An 18,833-nucleotide genomic window follows, 5' to 3' on the forward strand; every position below is an offset into this window, starting at 1 on the left:
TTTAACATTACTCATTCACAACGCTTTACTGCTGCTGTGATGTAAAAAGGTCACCTGCTGAAAGAGCAGAGTAGTGTACACACACGCACACACACACACAGAGAGCGAGAGAGAGACATCTAGAAGTTCATGCAGCAGAGAGCACAGTGTGGACAGAGAACTGTGTGATAACCAGTGTACTCCTCTCACAGCACATGGGAGAGAAATGCAAGCCTGGAGGAGGACACAAACCAGAGGGCCTCTGAAATTAATCTAGTCAAAAATCAGATCACATTTTATTTGTCACATGACCAGAAAATAACAGGTGTAGACTTTACCGTGAAACACTTGAGCCCTTTCCCAACAACGCAAAGAAAAAAATATAGTGTCTGTCTCTCTCTCTGTGTGTGTGTGTGTGTGTGTGTGTGTGTAAACATATGTATACATCAACAGCTTGAAATTAATCAATCAGTGATCAGTGCCCATCCCAAACATTTAGTAACAAAACATTCCCTTTAATAAACATTTTCAAATATCTAATATTTATTTATTTTTTACATTGGGGGGTGTACTTACTCCTGGGGTTTGTTGGCTCCTGGGAAATAAGAGAAAGAACATATAGATGAGTTATTATGATGTGTAAGGAGTATATTAAACAGTGTGCGTCCACCCACCCCGGTTCATCATGGTCCTCCTGGAGTAGCGTCGGCTGGGCCTCCTCTCAAACGATGCTGACCTCCTGGCTTTGTTGCCCTTGGTGGTCTGGTACTCAGTCTTCCCACTGAGGACAACAGGGTCATATTCATTAGCGTACAATGTAGCAAAACAGTTCGCTTACGGGAAATGAAAACAAGCATTTCCTATTGGACAGGTTAAGGTATTCCCCCCACCCCCCACACACACACAATTTCGGCCTGTTTGATTCTGTTTCGTTCCTAGTGAATACAAGCCTGAACAACAGACAGGAAGGAGGAGGGGGAATGAGAGAGAAAGCAAACAACCCACCACCAGGCAGGGGACAATCAGGCAGTGAGTCTGCCCAGTGAAGTCTGAACACAGGCAGGCAGGGAGAGAGGGAGGGGCTCCCTGGCAATCAGACCACCAGGACTGATTCACATACTGACTGGAACTTTTGTTGGGGCTCAGGACCAACATTGGGAAACAGTTTGGCAAATTACTTGAACATATAGAAAATCCTTAGCTAGATCTGGGCTGAAGGGAAAGCTTGTATTCAAACAGACAAGCCTTGGAAAATATGCAAATGTAGTAGTTTCAAGGAGAACAAGAGGGGGGTAATTGGAGTCAAGTTTGTGGAGGAGACACTTCAGCTAGAATGAAAAGAAGAAAATCACATGAAAACACAAAAGGCAAAGAGATTCCTTCATCTCTGGTAACAGTTGAGGTTTTACTACACGGTCAGGATGGAAACACGCCTGGCCCTATGGAATATAGCCAAGAACTTGAGTACAGTAGCTACTGCTGGGCTACGTCAGAGGAAAAAGAGACGTGGAGGGTGAAGTGTACCCTTCTGTATCTCCTCCCATCCTTCAACCCCAGTCCCCAGCTCCCCCTCCTATCCCCACGGTGGCCTTCAATGCTCAACCCCCCGACAAGGTGTTGTGACACGGGACTGACCCCTGCTGAACTCTGTGGTCATCCAAAAATAAATACGCCATCTTATAACAACAAGGCCCTAAAGAGAGCCTGAAGCTGCTGTTTCAGCAGTCTGTTGTTTACACTGCAGCAAGACCAGCTATTTTTACACAACGGGACAAGTTGAAAGTTCTAAAGAGTTTCATTAGGCAGTTAGCTTAATGTGAGCACAGGGTCAGTTAAATCCTATTCAAATTATAATCTGTGGATTTGTCTAATGTGCACATTTTTTGAGTTTTAAAAAGCATTACAATAATGAACTGGGGATTGAATTGTATTGGGGCATTGTGTAGAGACTTGTGCAGAGTGGAGTGAATAATGTAGTGTTAAATGTAGCAGTACTGTCATCATGGTGAGGAGTAATATGCAGATGGTAGTATACTTCAGAGTGTAGTGTACATATGCTGCTCAATAGCTACCTGTAGCGGAAGCGTGACCCCATGCGGATGAACCCGGAGCGCGCTGAGCCCTTCTGGACGGGGCCGCGGAGCCGGAAGAAAGCATGGTGTTCCACAGCACACTTCCACAGGTGCTTACAAGCTTTGGGGTGGTCCATACGGAACACAAACGTGTGCTGCTGCTCTTTGCCCTGAGACAGAGACAGACAGAGAGAGACAGAGAGAGACAGAGACAGAGAGAGACAGAGAGAGACAGAGAGAGACAGAGAGAGAGCGAGAGAGCGAGAGAGCGAGAGAGCGAGAGAGCGAGAGAGCGAGAGAGCGAGAGAGCGAGAGACAGACAGACAGACAGACAGAGAGACGGAGAGAGAGAGAGAGAGACAGAGAGAGAGAGACAGAGAGAGAGAGCGAGAGAGACAGAGAGAGAACATCCCCTGTATTATTAAAAACAGGGGACAGAGGGGGAACACTTATACATGAAACAGTACAATGACTAAAAAGTGGTTAGGACGTTTTGGGGGCTTTGGGTCCTGGGCCCTAGAAATGAGACCAGAGACATGATCTAATTGGTTATTACGGCTCCAGAGACATGCTAATTAAACCAGTTAAGACTTAGTACAATGTAATATGCTGAGTGTACGAAACATTAGGAACACCTGCTCTTTCCATGACATAGACTGACCAGGAAAATCCAGGTGAAAGCTATGATCCCTTATTGATGTCACTTGTTAAATCCACTTCAATCAGTGTAGATGAAGGGGAGGAGACAGGTTAAAGAAGGATTTTTAAGCCTTGAGACATGGATTGTGTATGTGTGCCATTCAGGAGGGAGAATGGGCAAGACAAATCATTTAAGTGATTTTGAATGGGGTATGGTAATAGGTGCCAGGCGCACCAATTTGTGTCAAGAACTGCAACGCTGCTGGGTTTTTCATGCTCAACAGTTCCCTGAATGTTTCAAGAATGGTCCACCACTCAAATAACATCTAGCCAACTTGACACAACTGTGGGAAGCATTGGAGTCAGCTTCGACACCTTGTAGAGTCCATTCCCCAACAAATTGAGGCTGTTCTGAGGGCAAAAGGAAGGGTGCAACTCAATATTAGGAAGGTGGTTAGTTTATATTTCTCTTAAAATTCAGATGAAAATATACATTCAAGGGTTTTTCTTTTTACTAGATGGTTTGGGATGAGTTGGACCGCAAAGTGAAGGAAAAGCAGCCAACAAGTGCTCAGCATATATGGGAACTCCCTCAAGACTGTTGGAAAAGCATTCCAGGTGAATGTGGTTGAGAGAATGCCAAGAGTGTGCAAAGCTGTCAAGGCAAATAGTGGCTATTTAAATAATCTCAAAAATATTTGGATGTGTTTAATTTGGTTACGACATGATTCCATATGTGTTATTTCATCGTTTTGATGTCTTCACTATTATTCTACAATGTAGAAAACAGTAAAAATAAAGAAAAATATTTGAATGAGCAGGTGTTCTAAAACTTTTGACCGGTAGTGTACAACAATCTTATACCCCAGTTTCCTAGCTCAAATTATAGCCAAACACAGACAGAGCACGCAAGAGAGCGCAAGAAGAGGCTACTTCATTTCATTAACTTGCTCATTATTGCAATTTTCCATCAGACCTCGATGAGGCAAATTAAATCCCTTCTCGTGTCCTATTCGGTTATGCCAGCGTAGCGACATTGTCAGCAGTGCTCTGTCCTGCTGCTAGCCAGCCTGCTCAGTACACTACAATCAGTCTTGTCCAGCGCTCAGCTAACAGTGCTTAAATTCATTCGGACACAAGAGCAGAGTACAGAGATACAAAGAGAACACCACACATTCACATGTAGGATTAAGGTAGAAGAATTCAGGGAACTTTCAATAAATTCCCTGTTTTTTATTTATTTTTTTATTTTTTTTAGAAATGCTGGTTTGAGGATTCCAGATTTCCTGCTTATTCGCCCCTATTCCGGGAACAACCAACCGGGATTTCAACCCTAGGCAGGATTAAGATTTCAACAAAGTCATCAGGAGAGGACAACCAGAATACCTTTGAGTGTGCACACGCAGACCCCCCCACACGCAGACCCCCCTCACTTCGCAGACCCCCCATATACACACACACAAAACCCCCATATACACATACAAAACCCCCACATACACATACAAAACCCCCACATACACATACAAAACCCCCACATACACACACAAAACCCCCACACACACACACACACAACCCCCCACGCACACACACGATTAGTCAAATGTCCCAAAGTCAAGACCCTGGCCACATTCCAATGGTGCAACATGCATTCCAAGTGGTCACCTGTCAGACTGGTTGAGCAACAGTCCAGAGGGGCTTCAGAAATCATGACTTTAATTAGTCTACTCCAGGAGGTAGGCAACTAGGTTCAGCTGCAGGCCAATTTTTGTCTGAGCGAATGGTGGGGGGCCGGAAAATAATGAGAATAATTTGTACACTGCAAATTGACCACAACTAAGCCCAAAAAGAGAATGTATATGAAAATAACTATCATTTCATATACCTTGATTAGATTGAGACACAATCAAGCCTACGGTATATGATTTATTTTGTGGGAATAGTTAGGAACAGACATCCTAAATTAAACACATTCTTAACATAATTCCTGTTGCCAATCCCTGGTCTACTCTGTCCCATTACACAACTATATGTCTGGTCAACCAGTCTCCCTCCCTCCCTCCCTGCCCCATCTCCCAGTCTCCCTCCCTCCCTGCCCCATCTCCCAGTCTCCCCCAGTCTCCCAGTCTCCCTCCCTCCCTGCCCCATCTCCCAGTCTCCCTCCCAGTCTCCCTCCCTGCCCCATCTCCCAGTCTCCTCCCTGCCCCATCTCCCAGTCTCCCCCTCCCCATCTCCCAGTCTCCCTCCCTGCCCCATCTCCCAGTCTCCCTCCCTCCCCTCCCTCCCTGCCCCATCTCCCAGTCTCCCTCCCAGTCTCCCTCCCTGCCCCATCTCCCAGTCTCCCTCCCTCCCTGCCCCATCTCCCAGTCTCCCATCTCCCAGTCTCCCTGCCCCATCTCCCAGTCTCCCTGCCCCATCTCCCAGTCTCCCTCCCTCCCTGCCCCATCTCCCAGTCTCCCTGCCCATCTCCCAGTCTCCCTGCCCCATCTCCCAGTCTCCCTCCCTCCCTGCCCCATCTCCCAGTCTCCCTGCCCCATCTCCCAGTCTCCCATCTCCCAGTCTCCCTGCCCCATCTCCCAGTCTCCCTGCCCCATCTCCCAGTCTCCCTCCCTGCCCCATCTCCCAGTCTCCCTGCCCCATCTCCCAGTCTCCCTCCCTGCCCCATCTCCCAGTCTCCCTCCCTGCCCCATCTCCCTCCCTCCCTGCCCCATCTCCCAGTCTCCCTCCCTCCCTGCCCCATCTCCCAGTCTCCCTGCCTCCCTCCCTGCCTGCCCCGTCAGTCTCCCTCCCTGCCCATTCGCCCAGTCTCCCTCCCTCCCCAGTCTCCTCCCTGCCCAGTCTCCCCCTCCCATGCCCAGTCTCCCTCCCTGCCCAGTCTCCCTCCCTGCCCAGTCTCCCTCCCTGCCCAGTCTCCCAGTCTCCCTCCCTGCCCAGTCTCCCTCCCTGCCCAGTCTCCCTCCCTGCCCAGACTCCCTCCCTGCCCAGTCTCCCTCCCTGCCCAGTCTCCTTCACTGCCCAGTCTCCTTCACTGCCCTCCCTCCCTGCCCCATCTCCCAGTCTCCCTCCCTCCCTCCCTGCCTGCCCCATCTCCCAGTCTCCCTCCCTGCCTGCCCCGTCACTCTCCCTCCCTGCCCCATCTCCCAGTCTCCCTCCCTCCCTCCCTGCCTGCCCCATCTCCCAGTCTCCCTCCCTGCCTGCCCCGTCACTCTCCCTCCCTGCCCATTCTCCCAGTCTCCCCATCTCACATTCTCCCCATCTCACATTCTCCCCATCTCACATTCTCCCCATCTCACATTCTCCCTCCCTGGTTTCCCTTTTCTTGTGGCAACAGGTCACAAATCTTGCTGCTGTGATGGCACACTGTGGAATTTCACCTAGTAGATGAGTTTTATCAAAATTGGGCTTGTTTTCGAATTCTTTGTGGGTCTGTGCAATATTAGGGAAATATGTCTCTCTAATATGGTCATACATTTGGCAGGAGGTTAGGAAGTGCAGCTCAGTTTCCACCTCATTTTGTGGGCAATGTGCGTATCCTTTTATTTGGTTTTAGAATTTAACGTCTCTTTTCTGGATTTTGATAATTATCGGTCTAATTCTGCTCTGCATGCATTGTTTGGTGTTTTACGTTGTACACGGGGATATTTTTGCAGAATTCTGCATGGAGTCTCAATTTGTTTGTTTTTTCCCCAGACCTCACAACCATGTAGGGCAATGGGTTCTATAACTGATTCAAGTATTTTTTGAAGATCCTAATTGGAATGTCGAATTTTCTGTTCCTTTTGATGGTATAGAATGCCCTTCTTGTCTCGTCTCAGGTAACTTCCCCAAAGCTGTGACTGAGTGGAGGTGCTGCTGTTTAGGCCGAGGTATGTATAGTTTGTGTGCTCTAGGGCAACAGATGGAATTTGTGGTCCTGGCAACTGGACCTTTTTGGAACACCATTATTTTTGTCTTACTGAGATTTACTGTCAGGGCCCAGGTCTGACAGAATCTGTGCATAAGATCTAGGTGCTGCTGTAGGCCCTCCTTGGTTGTAGGCCCTCCTTGGCTGCTGTAGGCCCTCCTTGACAGAAGCACCAGATCATCAGCAAACAGTAGACATTTGACTTCAGATTCTAGTAGGGTTAGGCCCGGTGCTGCAGACTTTTCTAGTGCCCTCGACAATTTGTTGAAGAGGGTGGGGCTTAATAAGCTGCATCACCCACAGCCTGTGTAATGAAATGCGTGTATGCCAATTTTAACCACACACTTGTTTGTGTATATGGATTTAATCATGATATATGTTTTTCCCCCAACACCACTTTCCATCAGTTTGTATAGCAGACCCTCATGCCAAATTGAGTCGAAGGTTTTTTTGAAATCAACAAAGCATGAGAAGACGTCGCCAATAGTATGTTTGTTTGTCCATTAGGGAGTGCAGGGTGAATACATGCTCTGTTGTATGGTAATTTGGTAAAAATCCAATGTGACATTTGCTCAGTACATTGTTTTCACTGAGGAAATGTACGAGTCTGCTGTTAATGATAATGCAGAGGATTTCCCCAAGGTTGTATATACCACGGTAATTATTGGGGTCAAATTTGTCTCCACTTTTGTGGATTTGGGTGATCAGTCCTTGGTTCCAAATATTGGGGAAGATGCCAGAGCTGAGGATGATGTTAAAGAGTAAGTATATTCAATTGGAATTTGTTTTTGGGTTGGAAGGGTTTGTATTTTGTCCTGTAGTTCATTCAAGGTAATTGGAGATTCTAGTGTGTTCTGGTCGTCTAATAGTTGATTCTAAGATTTGTATTTGATCATGTATATGTTTTCACTGTTTGTTCTTGTTTAGCGTTTTCCAATTTTTCCTGAAGTGGTTAGATTCTATGGATTGTTCAATTGCATTGAGACGATTTCTGATTTTCTTCGGCTCACTCACTCACGAGTAGGGACCATGGCTATCCCAGTGTGTGTGTGTGTGTGTGTGAGAGATAGATAGTAGGGACCATGGCTACCCCAGTGTGTGTGTGAGATAGTAGGGACCATGGCTACCCCAGTGTGTGTGTGAGATAGTAGGGACCATGGCTCTCCCAGTGTGTGTGTGTGTGTGTGTGTGTGTGTGTGTGTGTGTGTGACAGAGTAGGGACCATGGCTACCCCAGTGTGTGTGTGAGAGAGTAGGGACCATGGCTACCCCAGTGTGCGTGTGAGATAGTAGGGACCATGGCTACCCCAGTGTGTGTGTGAGATAGTAGGGACCATGGCTACCCCAGTGTGTGTGTGAGATAGTAGGGACCATGGCTACCCCAGTGTGTGTGTGAGATAGTAGGGACCATGGCTACCCCAGTGTGTGTGTGTGTGTGACAGAGTAGGGACCATGCCTACCCCAGTGTGTGTGTGTGATAGAGTAGGGACTATGGCTATCCCATTGTGTGTGAGATAGTAGAGACCATGGCTACCCCAGTGTGTGTGTGTGCTTGTGTCAGTAGGGACCATGTCTACCCCAGTGTGGAGTAGGGTTGGTTTATTACCTCTCCTGTCTCCTGAGCCTCTTCTCCATCCTCCTCCACCACCACCAGGGTCAGCTTGCTCTTCTTAAAGTCTAGACGGGTGATCTTGGGCCTGGGGGACAGACACACACACACACACACACACTAGTGTTTCAGGTACAACAGGTGTAAGATGTTTTCCAGTTGTTCTGTTAAAAAACAAGGATGTGCCTTACTATCTATTGACACAGGGCTTTGTCCATTGGAAAGTGAACGCACCAGCAGAGTTCGGAGCTTAAATGTGTTCTTACCAGAAGAACAGGCCTATCTTGGTCTCTCCCTCAAACACCAGCACTCCAGTGGGAGTCAGTCCTAACTGGTATTCATTACCATCTCGAGCCTGGAGGGGAGAAGAGGACCCACCCATTCAGCGCAGTATTCCTGTTTATGTTTGTCACCGTCGTTAAATCGCCACTGCGTTTCCCTTTTTACATTCACATCATTTAGCAGACGCTCTTATCCAGAACGACTAACAGTAGTGAGAGCATACGTCTTCATACTGGTCCCCCGTGGGAATCAAACCCACAACCCTGGCGTTGAAAGTGCCATGCTCTACCAGGTGAAAGACACAGGACCAGTACAGCACGTTCTGTTCTCCTCACCTTGACCATGTGCATGTCCACCCCATACATCTCCAGCCACTTGGCCTTGTTCAGGTAGTTAATCTCTGCCTGCGACGGCATCTGACCTCTGGGATGGAGCAGAGGGAGAAAATACAGAATACTGGGTTGAACAGGAGATGGGGTGTGTGTGATGTGTGTATATCTATGTATGCATGTGTGTATGTGTATGATGTGTGTCTCTATGTATGCATGTGTATATGATGCGTGTCTCTATGTATGCGTGTGTGTGTGTGTGTGTGTGTATCTGTATGTATGTATGCATGTATGTATGTGTGTATGTGTATGTATGTATGTATGTATGTATGTATGTATGTATGTGCTCGCGCAAGAAAGAGAGAGAGACAAGGTCACATTCAAAGAATGCTGACTCTTGAGATGAACCCCGACAGATGAGTCTAAACCTTAAAGGTGACATTAACATCTCACCCATGAGGAAGTCATACTACACAGGAAGCCCATGCATGTGCCCAGGGTTAAAAAACAGACTATGATAATATTGATCCTCACGTAACCTCTGGTCAACCCCGGTCCACACCGACACATGCTCTAAATCCAGTTCTAAAAATAGGTGTACTTAACCCAGCCTGGGAACACCCCCAGCTTGAGTACATCAAGGCTGATCAAATACTATAGGTGTCCTGTCGTCCATGGATGACCTGCTGTCTGATCCCCAAGGAGGGTTTAACTAGGTAGGTGAGTAACCAACTACTGGCCCTAACCCCAGGCCGTAACCCCATGGCCCTAACCCCAGGCCCTAACCCCAGGCCCTAACCCCAGGCCCTAACCATTGTAACATAAAGGCTGTATAAGATGGGCAATACAACCTCTAGACATTGGTAACACTTTACACTAGCTTTCATTAAAACATTACCTTGTAAATGATCTATCGATGGTGCTCCCATGAAGTGTTACTCAGACATGTGATATCATTGTTTTACCTGCACTCCTTCCAGGTGTTGAAGATGGCCAGCTCCATGGCCTCCGTCTGCTCTGGCATGAAGCGGAACTCAGACACCATGTCCAGAGCATGCTCTGCAGGGTCACAGTCTCCCAGCTCAGCTGGAACACAACAAGTTACATACTGAGTACTTTAAACCTAACCACAACTCAGACACCCTAACCAACCCCATGTCCAGAGCATGCTCCGCAACCTCCCAGCTCAGCTGGAACACAACAAGTTACATACTGAGTACTTTAAACCTAACCACAACTCAGACACCCTAACCAACCCCAACCCCATGTCCAGAGCATGCTCCGCAGGGTCACAGTCTCCCAGCTCAGCTGGAACACAACAAGTTACATACTGAGTACTTTAAACCTAACCACAACTCAGACACCCTAACCAACCCCAACCCCTTGTCCAGAGCATGCTCCGCAGGGTCAGTCTCCCAGCTCAGCTGGAACACAACCATTGACATGAGTTGTCTGAATCAAATCAAATTTTATTTGTCTCATGCGCCAAATATAAACAGGTATATAGACCTTACCGTGAAAAGCTTACTTACAAGCCCTTGACCAACAGTGCAGTTCAAGAAATAGACCTCTTCCCTATAGGCTCTCATCACTGATCAGAACTACCACTGTTTTGACATCTTAATGATGGTGTTAGTGTCGTGCTTGACCAAACAGTCGTGGGTGAATAGGGAGTACAGGAGGGGACTAAGCACGCACCCTTGAGGGTGACCGGTGTTGAGGATCAGCGTGGCAGATGTGTTGTTGCCTACCCTCACCACCTGGGGACTGTCCGTTAGGACGTCCAGGATCCAGTTGCAGAGGGAGGTGTTGAGTCCCAGGGTCCTTAGCTTAGTGATGAGCTTTGTGGGCACTATGGTGTTGAATGCTGAGGTTACCTTCACATTCTTGGGCACAGGGACTATGGTGGTCTGCTTGAAACATGTGGGTATTACAGACTCTGGAGAGGTTGAAAATGTCAGTGAAGACACTTGCCAGTTGGTTTGTGCATGCTCTGAATACACGCCATGGTAATCCGTCTGGACCCACAGCCTTGTGAATGTTTACCTGTTTAAAGGATCAGCTATGATGGGCGTGATCACACAGCTGTCCGGAAAAGATGGTGCTCTCATGCATGCTTCAGTGTCATTTGCCTCAAAACGAGCATAAAAATAAATTTAGCTCGTCCGGGAGGCTCGCGTCACTGGGAAGCTCGCGGCTGGGTTTCCCTTTGTAGTCCATAACATTTTGCAAGCCCTGCCACATCCGATGAATGTCAGATTGAATCCAACTACACCGGCTCTTAGTCCTGTATTGACGCTTTGCCTATTTGATGGTTTGTCTGAGGGCATAGTGGGATTTCTTATAAGTGTCCGTATTAGTGTCCCACTCATTGAAAGTGGCAGCTCTAGCATTTAGCTCGATGCGGATGTTGCCTGTAATCCATTGCTTCTGGACGAATCCTAACATTCAGACCCTCTCCCATGCTAACTCCACCTTTTCTTCACGCGAATGATGGGGATTTGGACACGTTCTACAGAAAGCAGTATATCCTTCGAGTCAGACTCAATAACGAAAAAAATATTTGTCCAGTTCGAGGTGAGTAATCGCTTTTCTGATGTCCAGAAGCTCATAAGAGACGGTAGCAGCAACTTTATGTACATAATAGGTTACAAACAATGTGGAAAGAACTAACAAAAATAGCACAGTTGGTGAAGAACGGCAGGCATTCCGTCCGGCGCCATTATATATCATTGTTAAGGCAATTTTCTATCTAAGGGTCTGGGCTTGTTTTGCAATAAAAGTGAAGCTAATGAGATACCTGCAGGCATGTATTGTTCTGTCCTCATCATTTTGGTCACTGGCTAAGGACCTATAGATAACCTGCTAGCTATTCATTAAATTTGTACATTTTGAATACTCCCTTTAAAAAGGTTGCGTTGCCCCCCCTTAAATTCCTAAAACCCACTAGGACACTAACATTCAAATACATCCAACTCACATTCAAATACATCCAACTCACATTCAAGCCGAGCAAGAGAGCTCCAATGACGTCTCACTCTCCTCCTTCCCTAAATTGCAGGCTGGGGGATAAACAGAGCTGCAGTGTGACTCTGCAGGCTGGGGGATAAACAGGGCTGCAGTGTGACTCTGCAGGCTGGGGGATAAACAGGGCTGCAGTGTGACTCTGCAGGCTGGGGGATAAACAGGGCTGCAGTGTGACTCTGCAGGCTGGGGGATAAACAGGGCTGCAGTGTGGCTCTGCAGGCTGGGGGATAAACGGGGCTGCAGTGTGACTCTGCAGGCTGGGGGATAAACAGGGCTGCAGTGTGACTCTGCAGGCTGGGGGATAAACAGGGCTGCAGTGTGACTCTGCAGGCTGGGGGATAAACAGGGCTGCAGTGTGACTCTGCAGGCTGGGGGATAAACAGGGCTGCAGTGTGGCTCTGCAGGCTGGGGGATAAACAGGGCTGCAGTGTGGCTCTGCAGGCTGGGGGATAAACAGGGCTGCAGTGTGACTCTGCAGGCTGGGGGATAAACAGGGCTGCAGTGTGACTCTGCAGGCTGGGGGATAAACAGGGCTGCAGTGTGACTCTGCAGGCTGGGGGATAAACAGGGCTACAGTGTGACTCTGCAGGCTGGGGGATAAACAGGGCTACAGTGTGACTCTGCAGGCTGGGGGATAAACAGGGCTACAGTGTGACTCTGCAGGCTGGGGGATAAACAGGGCTGCAGTGTGACTCTGCAGGCTGGGGATAAACAGGGCTGCAGTGTGACTCTGCAGGCTGGGGGATAAACAGGGCTGCAGTGTGACTCTGCAGGCTGGGGGATAAACAGGGCTGCAGTGTGACTCTGCAGGCTGGGGGATAAACAGGGCATCACTATGTTATCTGGGTGGTGGAAGTGAGGAGAGACTCTGTTATCAGTGATGTGCTCCTGGACTAAGGACAGACACCCAGTCTAGCTGCCAAACAGAGTGGAATCTGGCTACGGACTGGACATTCAGATGGTGTTGCATTCCAACCTGAGACATCGTTTGATTCACTGACCATTTGGCTAACAGAACAGAATACAGAGCTGACCCTAAAAACAATGTGACTGTTTTGTTTAGGAAGGGCCATTCTGAGTTCTGGCTAACAATAACTGAGGAAAATAGTGGTTTTGCTGTGTGTGAAAAAGGGGTGTGTGAAAAGTTGAGCTGTGGAGGATTTCTATGAAAAGGGGAGGGAGCGAGATCGAGAGAGTGTGTGAGTGAGAGAACGAAGGAACGAGGGAGAGGGCTGGATTAGGAGGCATTTGGAGAGAGCTGGGCACTAACGAGCTGGCATTTACCCCACAGAGGAGCTGGAAGAGTGGGAGGGAGAGAGAGGCAGGGGCGATCGCTTCCTTTCAGAACAACCCTGGAGTGCTCATTTACAGTTGAAACACTCAGCAAGGACTGCAGCCTCAGCATATCTCCAACCCTTTGGAAAGACAGTTCTGGGATGTGGGTACAGGGCTATGTTCCATTTTCCTTGAATACTCCACCATGTTAACAGGCTCGGAATACTACTGGGGTACTGTGGGCTCTCCCTTCTGACAGATTAGATTCCACCCCCTCAGAAAAGTGCAACTCCGTGGATCTCATTCAAGAAGAGTGACAACCACAGCAAGACATTAGACCAGCCTAGTTCTTACCTTGTAACGAGAAGGCTGCCAGTTCCACTGCTGTGTCCAAAGGGCATTCTAACCTGTGATACGAGGAGGAGTGGACAATATATTATTGTCTGGATGCTGTTGTTTTCAACATGGAGGTACAGTCCGCTCTAGGCAAGGAGACTGTCTGAAGAGATCAGTCCCAGCTGTTAGACCAGGGAACTACGGAGGTAATACAGTACACTGGATCTAACAGCCTGCGTCTCTCTCCAGAGCTCACGCTCTCTCACACACACTCACAACCCTGTGTTATAGGATCACCACACAGGCATAACATGAACACTAATCCCCTGTATCGAAAACAGATACTAATATTCACACTACTTATGGATGTACATAATTCCATTCCCCAACATCAATTGTGTAATCCACTACTGTAGCATCTGTACCATGATGCAACAGAACAGATGTAGCCAAAATTAAATGATGTACTTGGCCTACAGACATCAAATATATAATGAAGCACATGAACTATACACTGATCTAATGTACTGTACATCTAATCTACTATAGGAAGAGGACAACTGTTGAGTGAGGAGGGTTACGTACTTGCCACTGAGGAGGTCTCGCTTTAGTTGTAATACAAATAGATATCTGAAGGAACAAAAAAAAGGTCAAAAGTCCAGATAACTGACCAATCAATCCAACGTTCATCATGAATACTAACAACACGACGACGACAAGCTGACCTGGTCAACTCCTCATGCAGGTTGTCGGGTTCTGAGGAGTAGAACTTAACTCTCATGTGAAGGCAGTATGGAGGTCCGACTGCAGAGAGAAATAGGGGAAGAGAAAGGAAAGGACCGAGAGAAAGGAAAATAACCCGAGGTGTGTGAAAGTTGGAATGAAATCAATCCATTTCTGGCTGTTACATGAAAGCAGCAGTTTATCCATCTGGCATCAGTTTATCCATTCTACGTCTCTACAGCTCTAGGTCTCCATTGGTACAGAAGGAGACAGTAGAAGAAAACATAGGTTGTGCATCTCCAGTGACTGTTAGGTAAAGAAGAGATACTTACTTTTGACTTGTTTTTTAATGTTTTTGTAATGTCAAGCCAATGCTGCAAAAGATGAAAAAGACATCTGTGAGGCATGAACAATGTAAGAGGTAGAGGCTGGGGTTTAGGAGAGAGAGAGCGGTTTCCTCATCGCGCTGATGAGGGGACCGAAGGTCTCTGCCACACTCCTCTCCCCCACATTCCTCTCTCTCCAGTCCTCCCTCTCTCCTCTCCCTCCTTCCATGCCCTTCACACCATATCAGCATACACAAGCTGCAGGATCTCTGACAGAGGCACTTCAAAATAACTTTTTTTCTAAAAAGAACTAGGACTTGAACTTCCCATAAGAAAAACCCTACATTAGAAAACCAAAAGTACGTAAACTGAACGATGTTATTCAAAATCACTAATCCAGAGAGGAGTTGAGAGTGGATAATTGTAACCCCCCAAAAAAACCTTCCAAATGTCTAGTCAGAACAAGGGTGGGTTGTAATTGGTTGTCTGTTCTTACCGGTACTTGTGCAGAGTCCATGAAGCGTAGTCCGAAGTAGTCCTTCTCTATGATGTCCAGATGGTACATGACCTGGTCAAACAGCTCCTCACCCTTGGCTTTTTTCTGACAGGACAGAGAGGGGTCAGCAGTCACAACACACAGTCATTAGTCTGGAAGCAATGTCAGCAACCTAATCAATCATTCAACAAACAAGACATTTCACTGGGTTCTCTTTAGTATCTTGATAATTGTTTAGTAATTCAATTATTTTTAAACTGTTGCTAAATGGTATTCATTATGGTCAACAATACAAATAGAATGAGCGATTGTAGTGCGGTTTGACTGAGATCCGTTTTAGGTGTTTGGTACTCTTCCCTGATATTTCATTCCCCAGACCTGGTGTTGATTTCATTGCCTCTGACTAGAAAACACCAGAAAGAGAGACAAGCACTAAGTAGAACACGCATTTTTGGCTTCACCCACTTTAAAAACCAGGCACATTGCCATGCTCAGAATCAGACAGAGAGCTAGCCAGTGCTACTCCTGTTTGTAGCCTGCAGTGGTACTAGCTAGTTCACTACACGGCGGAGCCAACTTTAGAACAGCTGGAAGGAAGGAGAACCAAACGGGGGTTGCCATGGCAATCTGTTCCAAGGCACCTGCACAGCGAGTCAGTGGCTGGCTCATGTGGGCCCAGTCAGCCTCTCTACTCAACATCCTGACGACACAGCGTCCGGCCTGGAGCCCTGTCCTGTAGAGAGACATCTCTCAGCTAATGACTGATCTACAGTCAGCCTATTAAAACAAAACACTCCCACTGACTCCCCCTGTCCTGTCTCACTGGACCAGAGTGGAGAGACACAGCAAAAACAAAAGCCGCGGGTTGGCTCGGCCACGCCACTGGGCCGCGGGTTGGCTCGGTCCACGCCTGAATGAACAAAGCTTATAGAAGGGGAGAAATCATCCCTTGTAGTGGATGGGAGAGTTCACATCATCCTTTAGTCTGTTTCTTTCATGAAGCAACTTATTACCCAGAGGAGACACTCCCAAGTGCTCAAACAAGGGTAACTCACCACACTAAAGACAGAGGTTAATCATAACCCGTTACCACATGCAGCAAAGCCTGCAACAGTATCGCTGAAACCTAACAAGCACATCACTGGTTGTGACACTGCTGTAGACATAGATAAAGCACACAGCCACACAACACCCTGCAGGGGAACAAACATTGGCATTAGCAGCGAGGACACATGCCTGCCCTGCCCATCTCTGGTCCAGCATGCTATACAGGGGGTGTGGTCATGAAGAGAGTAGAGGGGTGGATGGTGCCATTGCACAGTGTTAGCCCCAGCCTGCCGGAAGCTCACGCAGGCCCCATGAAGTTGGCATAGCTCACAAAGGAGCCCCGCAGCCAGGGACAAGAGACAAAGGAGCCCCGTAGCCAGGGACAATAGGCACAAAGGAGCCCCACAGCCAGGGACAATAGGCACAAAGGAGCCCCGCAGCCAGGGACAATAGGCACAAAGGAGCCCCGCAGCCAGGGACAATAGGCACAAAGGAGCCCCGCAGCCAGGGACAATAGGCACAAAGGAGCAGCGCAGCCAGAACCAAACACAGCAGACAGAACGAAATGGAAAGGGACCAACCTGAATTTGTCCAATAGAAACTCTTGTTTTCATATCAAGACTTTTTCCATTTGTAGTAAACCTTGTTGCAAAACAATTTGCAACAACGACACAATGCGGAGTGCCTGGATATAGTTGTTAGCCGTGGTATATTGGCCATATACCACAAACCCCTGAGGTGTCTTAATGCTATTATAAACATAATTAGAACAGTAAAAAAATACTAAATCTGGTCATAACCGTGGTATAAGGTCTGTTATAAACTGGGTGATTCTGTTCTAATTACGGCGGTAACCAGTGTATAATGCAATAAGGTACCCTGGGTGTTTGTGGTACATGGCCAATACACTCTACCACGGCTAAGGGCTGTATCCAGGGAGACGGGCGGCAGGGTAGCCTAGTGGTTAGAGCGTTGGACTAGTAACTGGAAGGTTGCAAGTTCAAATCCCCGAGCTGACAAGGTACAAATCTGTCGTTCTTCCCCTGAACAGGCAGTTAACCCACAGTTCCTGGGCCGTCATTGAAAATAAGAATTTGTTCTTAACTGACTTGCCTAGTTAAATAAAAGATATATATAAATAAATAAAATATAAATAAATAAATATAAATAAATGACATATACCCTACCCCCTTGTGCCTTATTGCTTAAATATACCACATCTGTCAGCCAATCAGCATTCAGGGCTCAAACCACCAGGTTTATAAATAGACCTATAGCATTACAGTGGAATACCAGAGTGGGATCAAAAGATCAGGTATTCAACTTGATTGACAGCTGGAATGCCTTAGAAATTGTAACCCAGAGAAATAAAAGAAGACATTGAGGGACAAGAGCAAGTCTTCCCACTGGAGAAGAGTATCTCCATTCTAGAGGTCGACCGATTAGGATTTTTCTACGCCGATACCGATTATTGGAGGACCAAACAAAGACGATACCGATTAAATCGGACAATTTTTTAATTTTTTAATTTGTAATAATGACCATTACAATAGTGAATATATATTATATTAAGTTAAAATAAGTATTCAATCAAATCAATTTAGCCTCAAATAAATAATGAAACATGTTCAATTTGGTTTAAATAATGCAAAAACAATGTGCTGGAGAAGAAAGTAAAAGTGCAATATGTGCCATGTAAAAAAAGAGAACATGAAAGCTGGTGGTTCCTTTTAACAGGAGTCTTCAATATTCCCAGGTAAGAAGTTTTAGGTTGTAGTTATTATAGGAATTATAGGACTATTTCTCTCTATATCATTTGTATTTCATATCCCTTTGACTATTGGATGTTCTTATAGGCACTTTAGTATTGCCAATGAAGTCATAAACAGCTCAATGCTTGAAGCACAGCGAAGAGCTGCTGGCAAACACACAAAAGTGCTGTTTGAATGAATGCTTACGAGCCTGCTGCTGCCTACCACCGCTCAGTCAGACTGCTCTATCAAATATCAAATCATAAACTTAACATAATAACACACAGAAATACAAGCAGTAGGTCATTAATATGGTAAAATCTGGAAACTATTATTTAGAGGATTTAAAAAAATAATAATTTCAGTGAAATACAGAACCGTTCCGTATTTTATCAAACGGGTGGCATCCATGAGTCTAAATATACCTGTTACATTGCACAACCTTCAATGTGTCATAACTACGTAAAATTCTGGCAGATTAGTTCACAACGAGCCAGGCAGCCCAAACTGTTGCATATACCCTGACTCTGCGTGCAAGGAACGCAAGAGAAGTGACAATTTCCCTAGTTTAATATTGCCTGCTAACATGAATTTCTTTTAACTAAATATGCAGGTTTAAAAATATACTTCTATGTATTGATTTTAAGAAAATCTTTGATGTTTCTGGTTAGGTACATTTGTGCAACGATTATGCTTTCTTCGCAAATGAGCTTTGGTTAAATTATCCCCCATTTGGCAAAGTTGGCTGTCTTTGTTAGGAAGAAATAGTCTTCACAGTTTACAACGAGCCAGGCGGCCCAAACTGCTGCATATACCCTGACTCTGTTGCACAGATTGCAAGAGAAGTGACAACTTCCCTAGTTAAAATAAATTAATGTTAGCAGGCAATATTAACTAAATATGCAGGTTTAAAAATATATACTTGTGTATTGATTTTAAGAAAGGCGTTGATGTTTATGGTTAGGTACATTGGTGCAACGACTATGCTTTTTTCACATGCGCTTGTTAAATCACCCGTTTGGCGAAGTAGGCTGTGATTCAA

At 46.5% G+C, this 18,833-nt stretch overlaps 1 protein-coding gene across 2 annotated transcripts in view; it reads right to left on the bottom strand.

Annotated features, from left to right (window-relative positions):
* LOC135547637 (band 4.1-like protein 5) overlaps window positions 1–18,833 on the bottom strand; it is a 40,638-nt gene that overhangs the window by 18,342 nt on the left and 3,463 nt on the right. Inside the window, exons 3-14 of one of the 2 annotated variants that reach the window (XM_064976814.1) lie at window positions 14,994–15,098; window positions 14,500–14,545; window positions 14,174–14,252; window positions 14,034–14,078; window positions 13,467–13,519; window positions 9,776–9,896; window positions 8,817–8,904; window positions 8,466–8,554; window positions 8,197–8,287; window positions 2,052–2,221; window positions 654–760; window positions 556–574 (exon numbers count right to left, since the gene is read on the bottom strand). In XM_064976814.1, the coding sequence (XP_064832886.1) occupies window positions 556–574; window positions 654–760; window positions 2,052–2,221; window positions 8,197–8,287; window positions 8,466–8,554; window positions 8,817–8,904; window positions 9,776–9,896; window positions 13,467–13,519; window positions 14,034–14,078; window positions 14,174–14,252; window positions 14,500–14,545; window positions 14,994–15,098 (1,013 nt within the window). Of the gene's footprint in view, window positions 1–555; window positions 575–653; window positions 761–2,051; window positions 2,222–8,196; window positions 8,288–8,465; window positions 8,555–8,816; window positions 8,905–9,775; window positions 9,897–13,466; window positions 13,520–14,033; window positions 14,079–14,173; window positions 14,253–14,499; window positions 14,546–14,993; window positions 15,099–18,833 lie in introns of those variants that run through there. The other variant, XM_064976813.1, reaches the window with a different exon arrangement.

This window comes from Oncorhynchus masou, chromosome 10 (genome assembly GCF_036934945.1).
Source record: "Oncorhynchus masou masou isolate Uvic2021 chromosome 10, UVic_Omas_1.1, whole genome shotgun sequence".
Taxonomy (NCBI): Eukaryota; Metazoa; Chordata; class Actinopteri; order Salmoniformes; family Salmonidae; genus Oncorhynchus; species Oncorhynchus masou.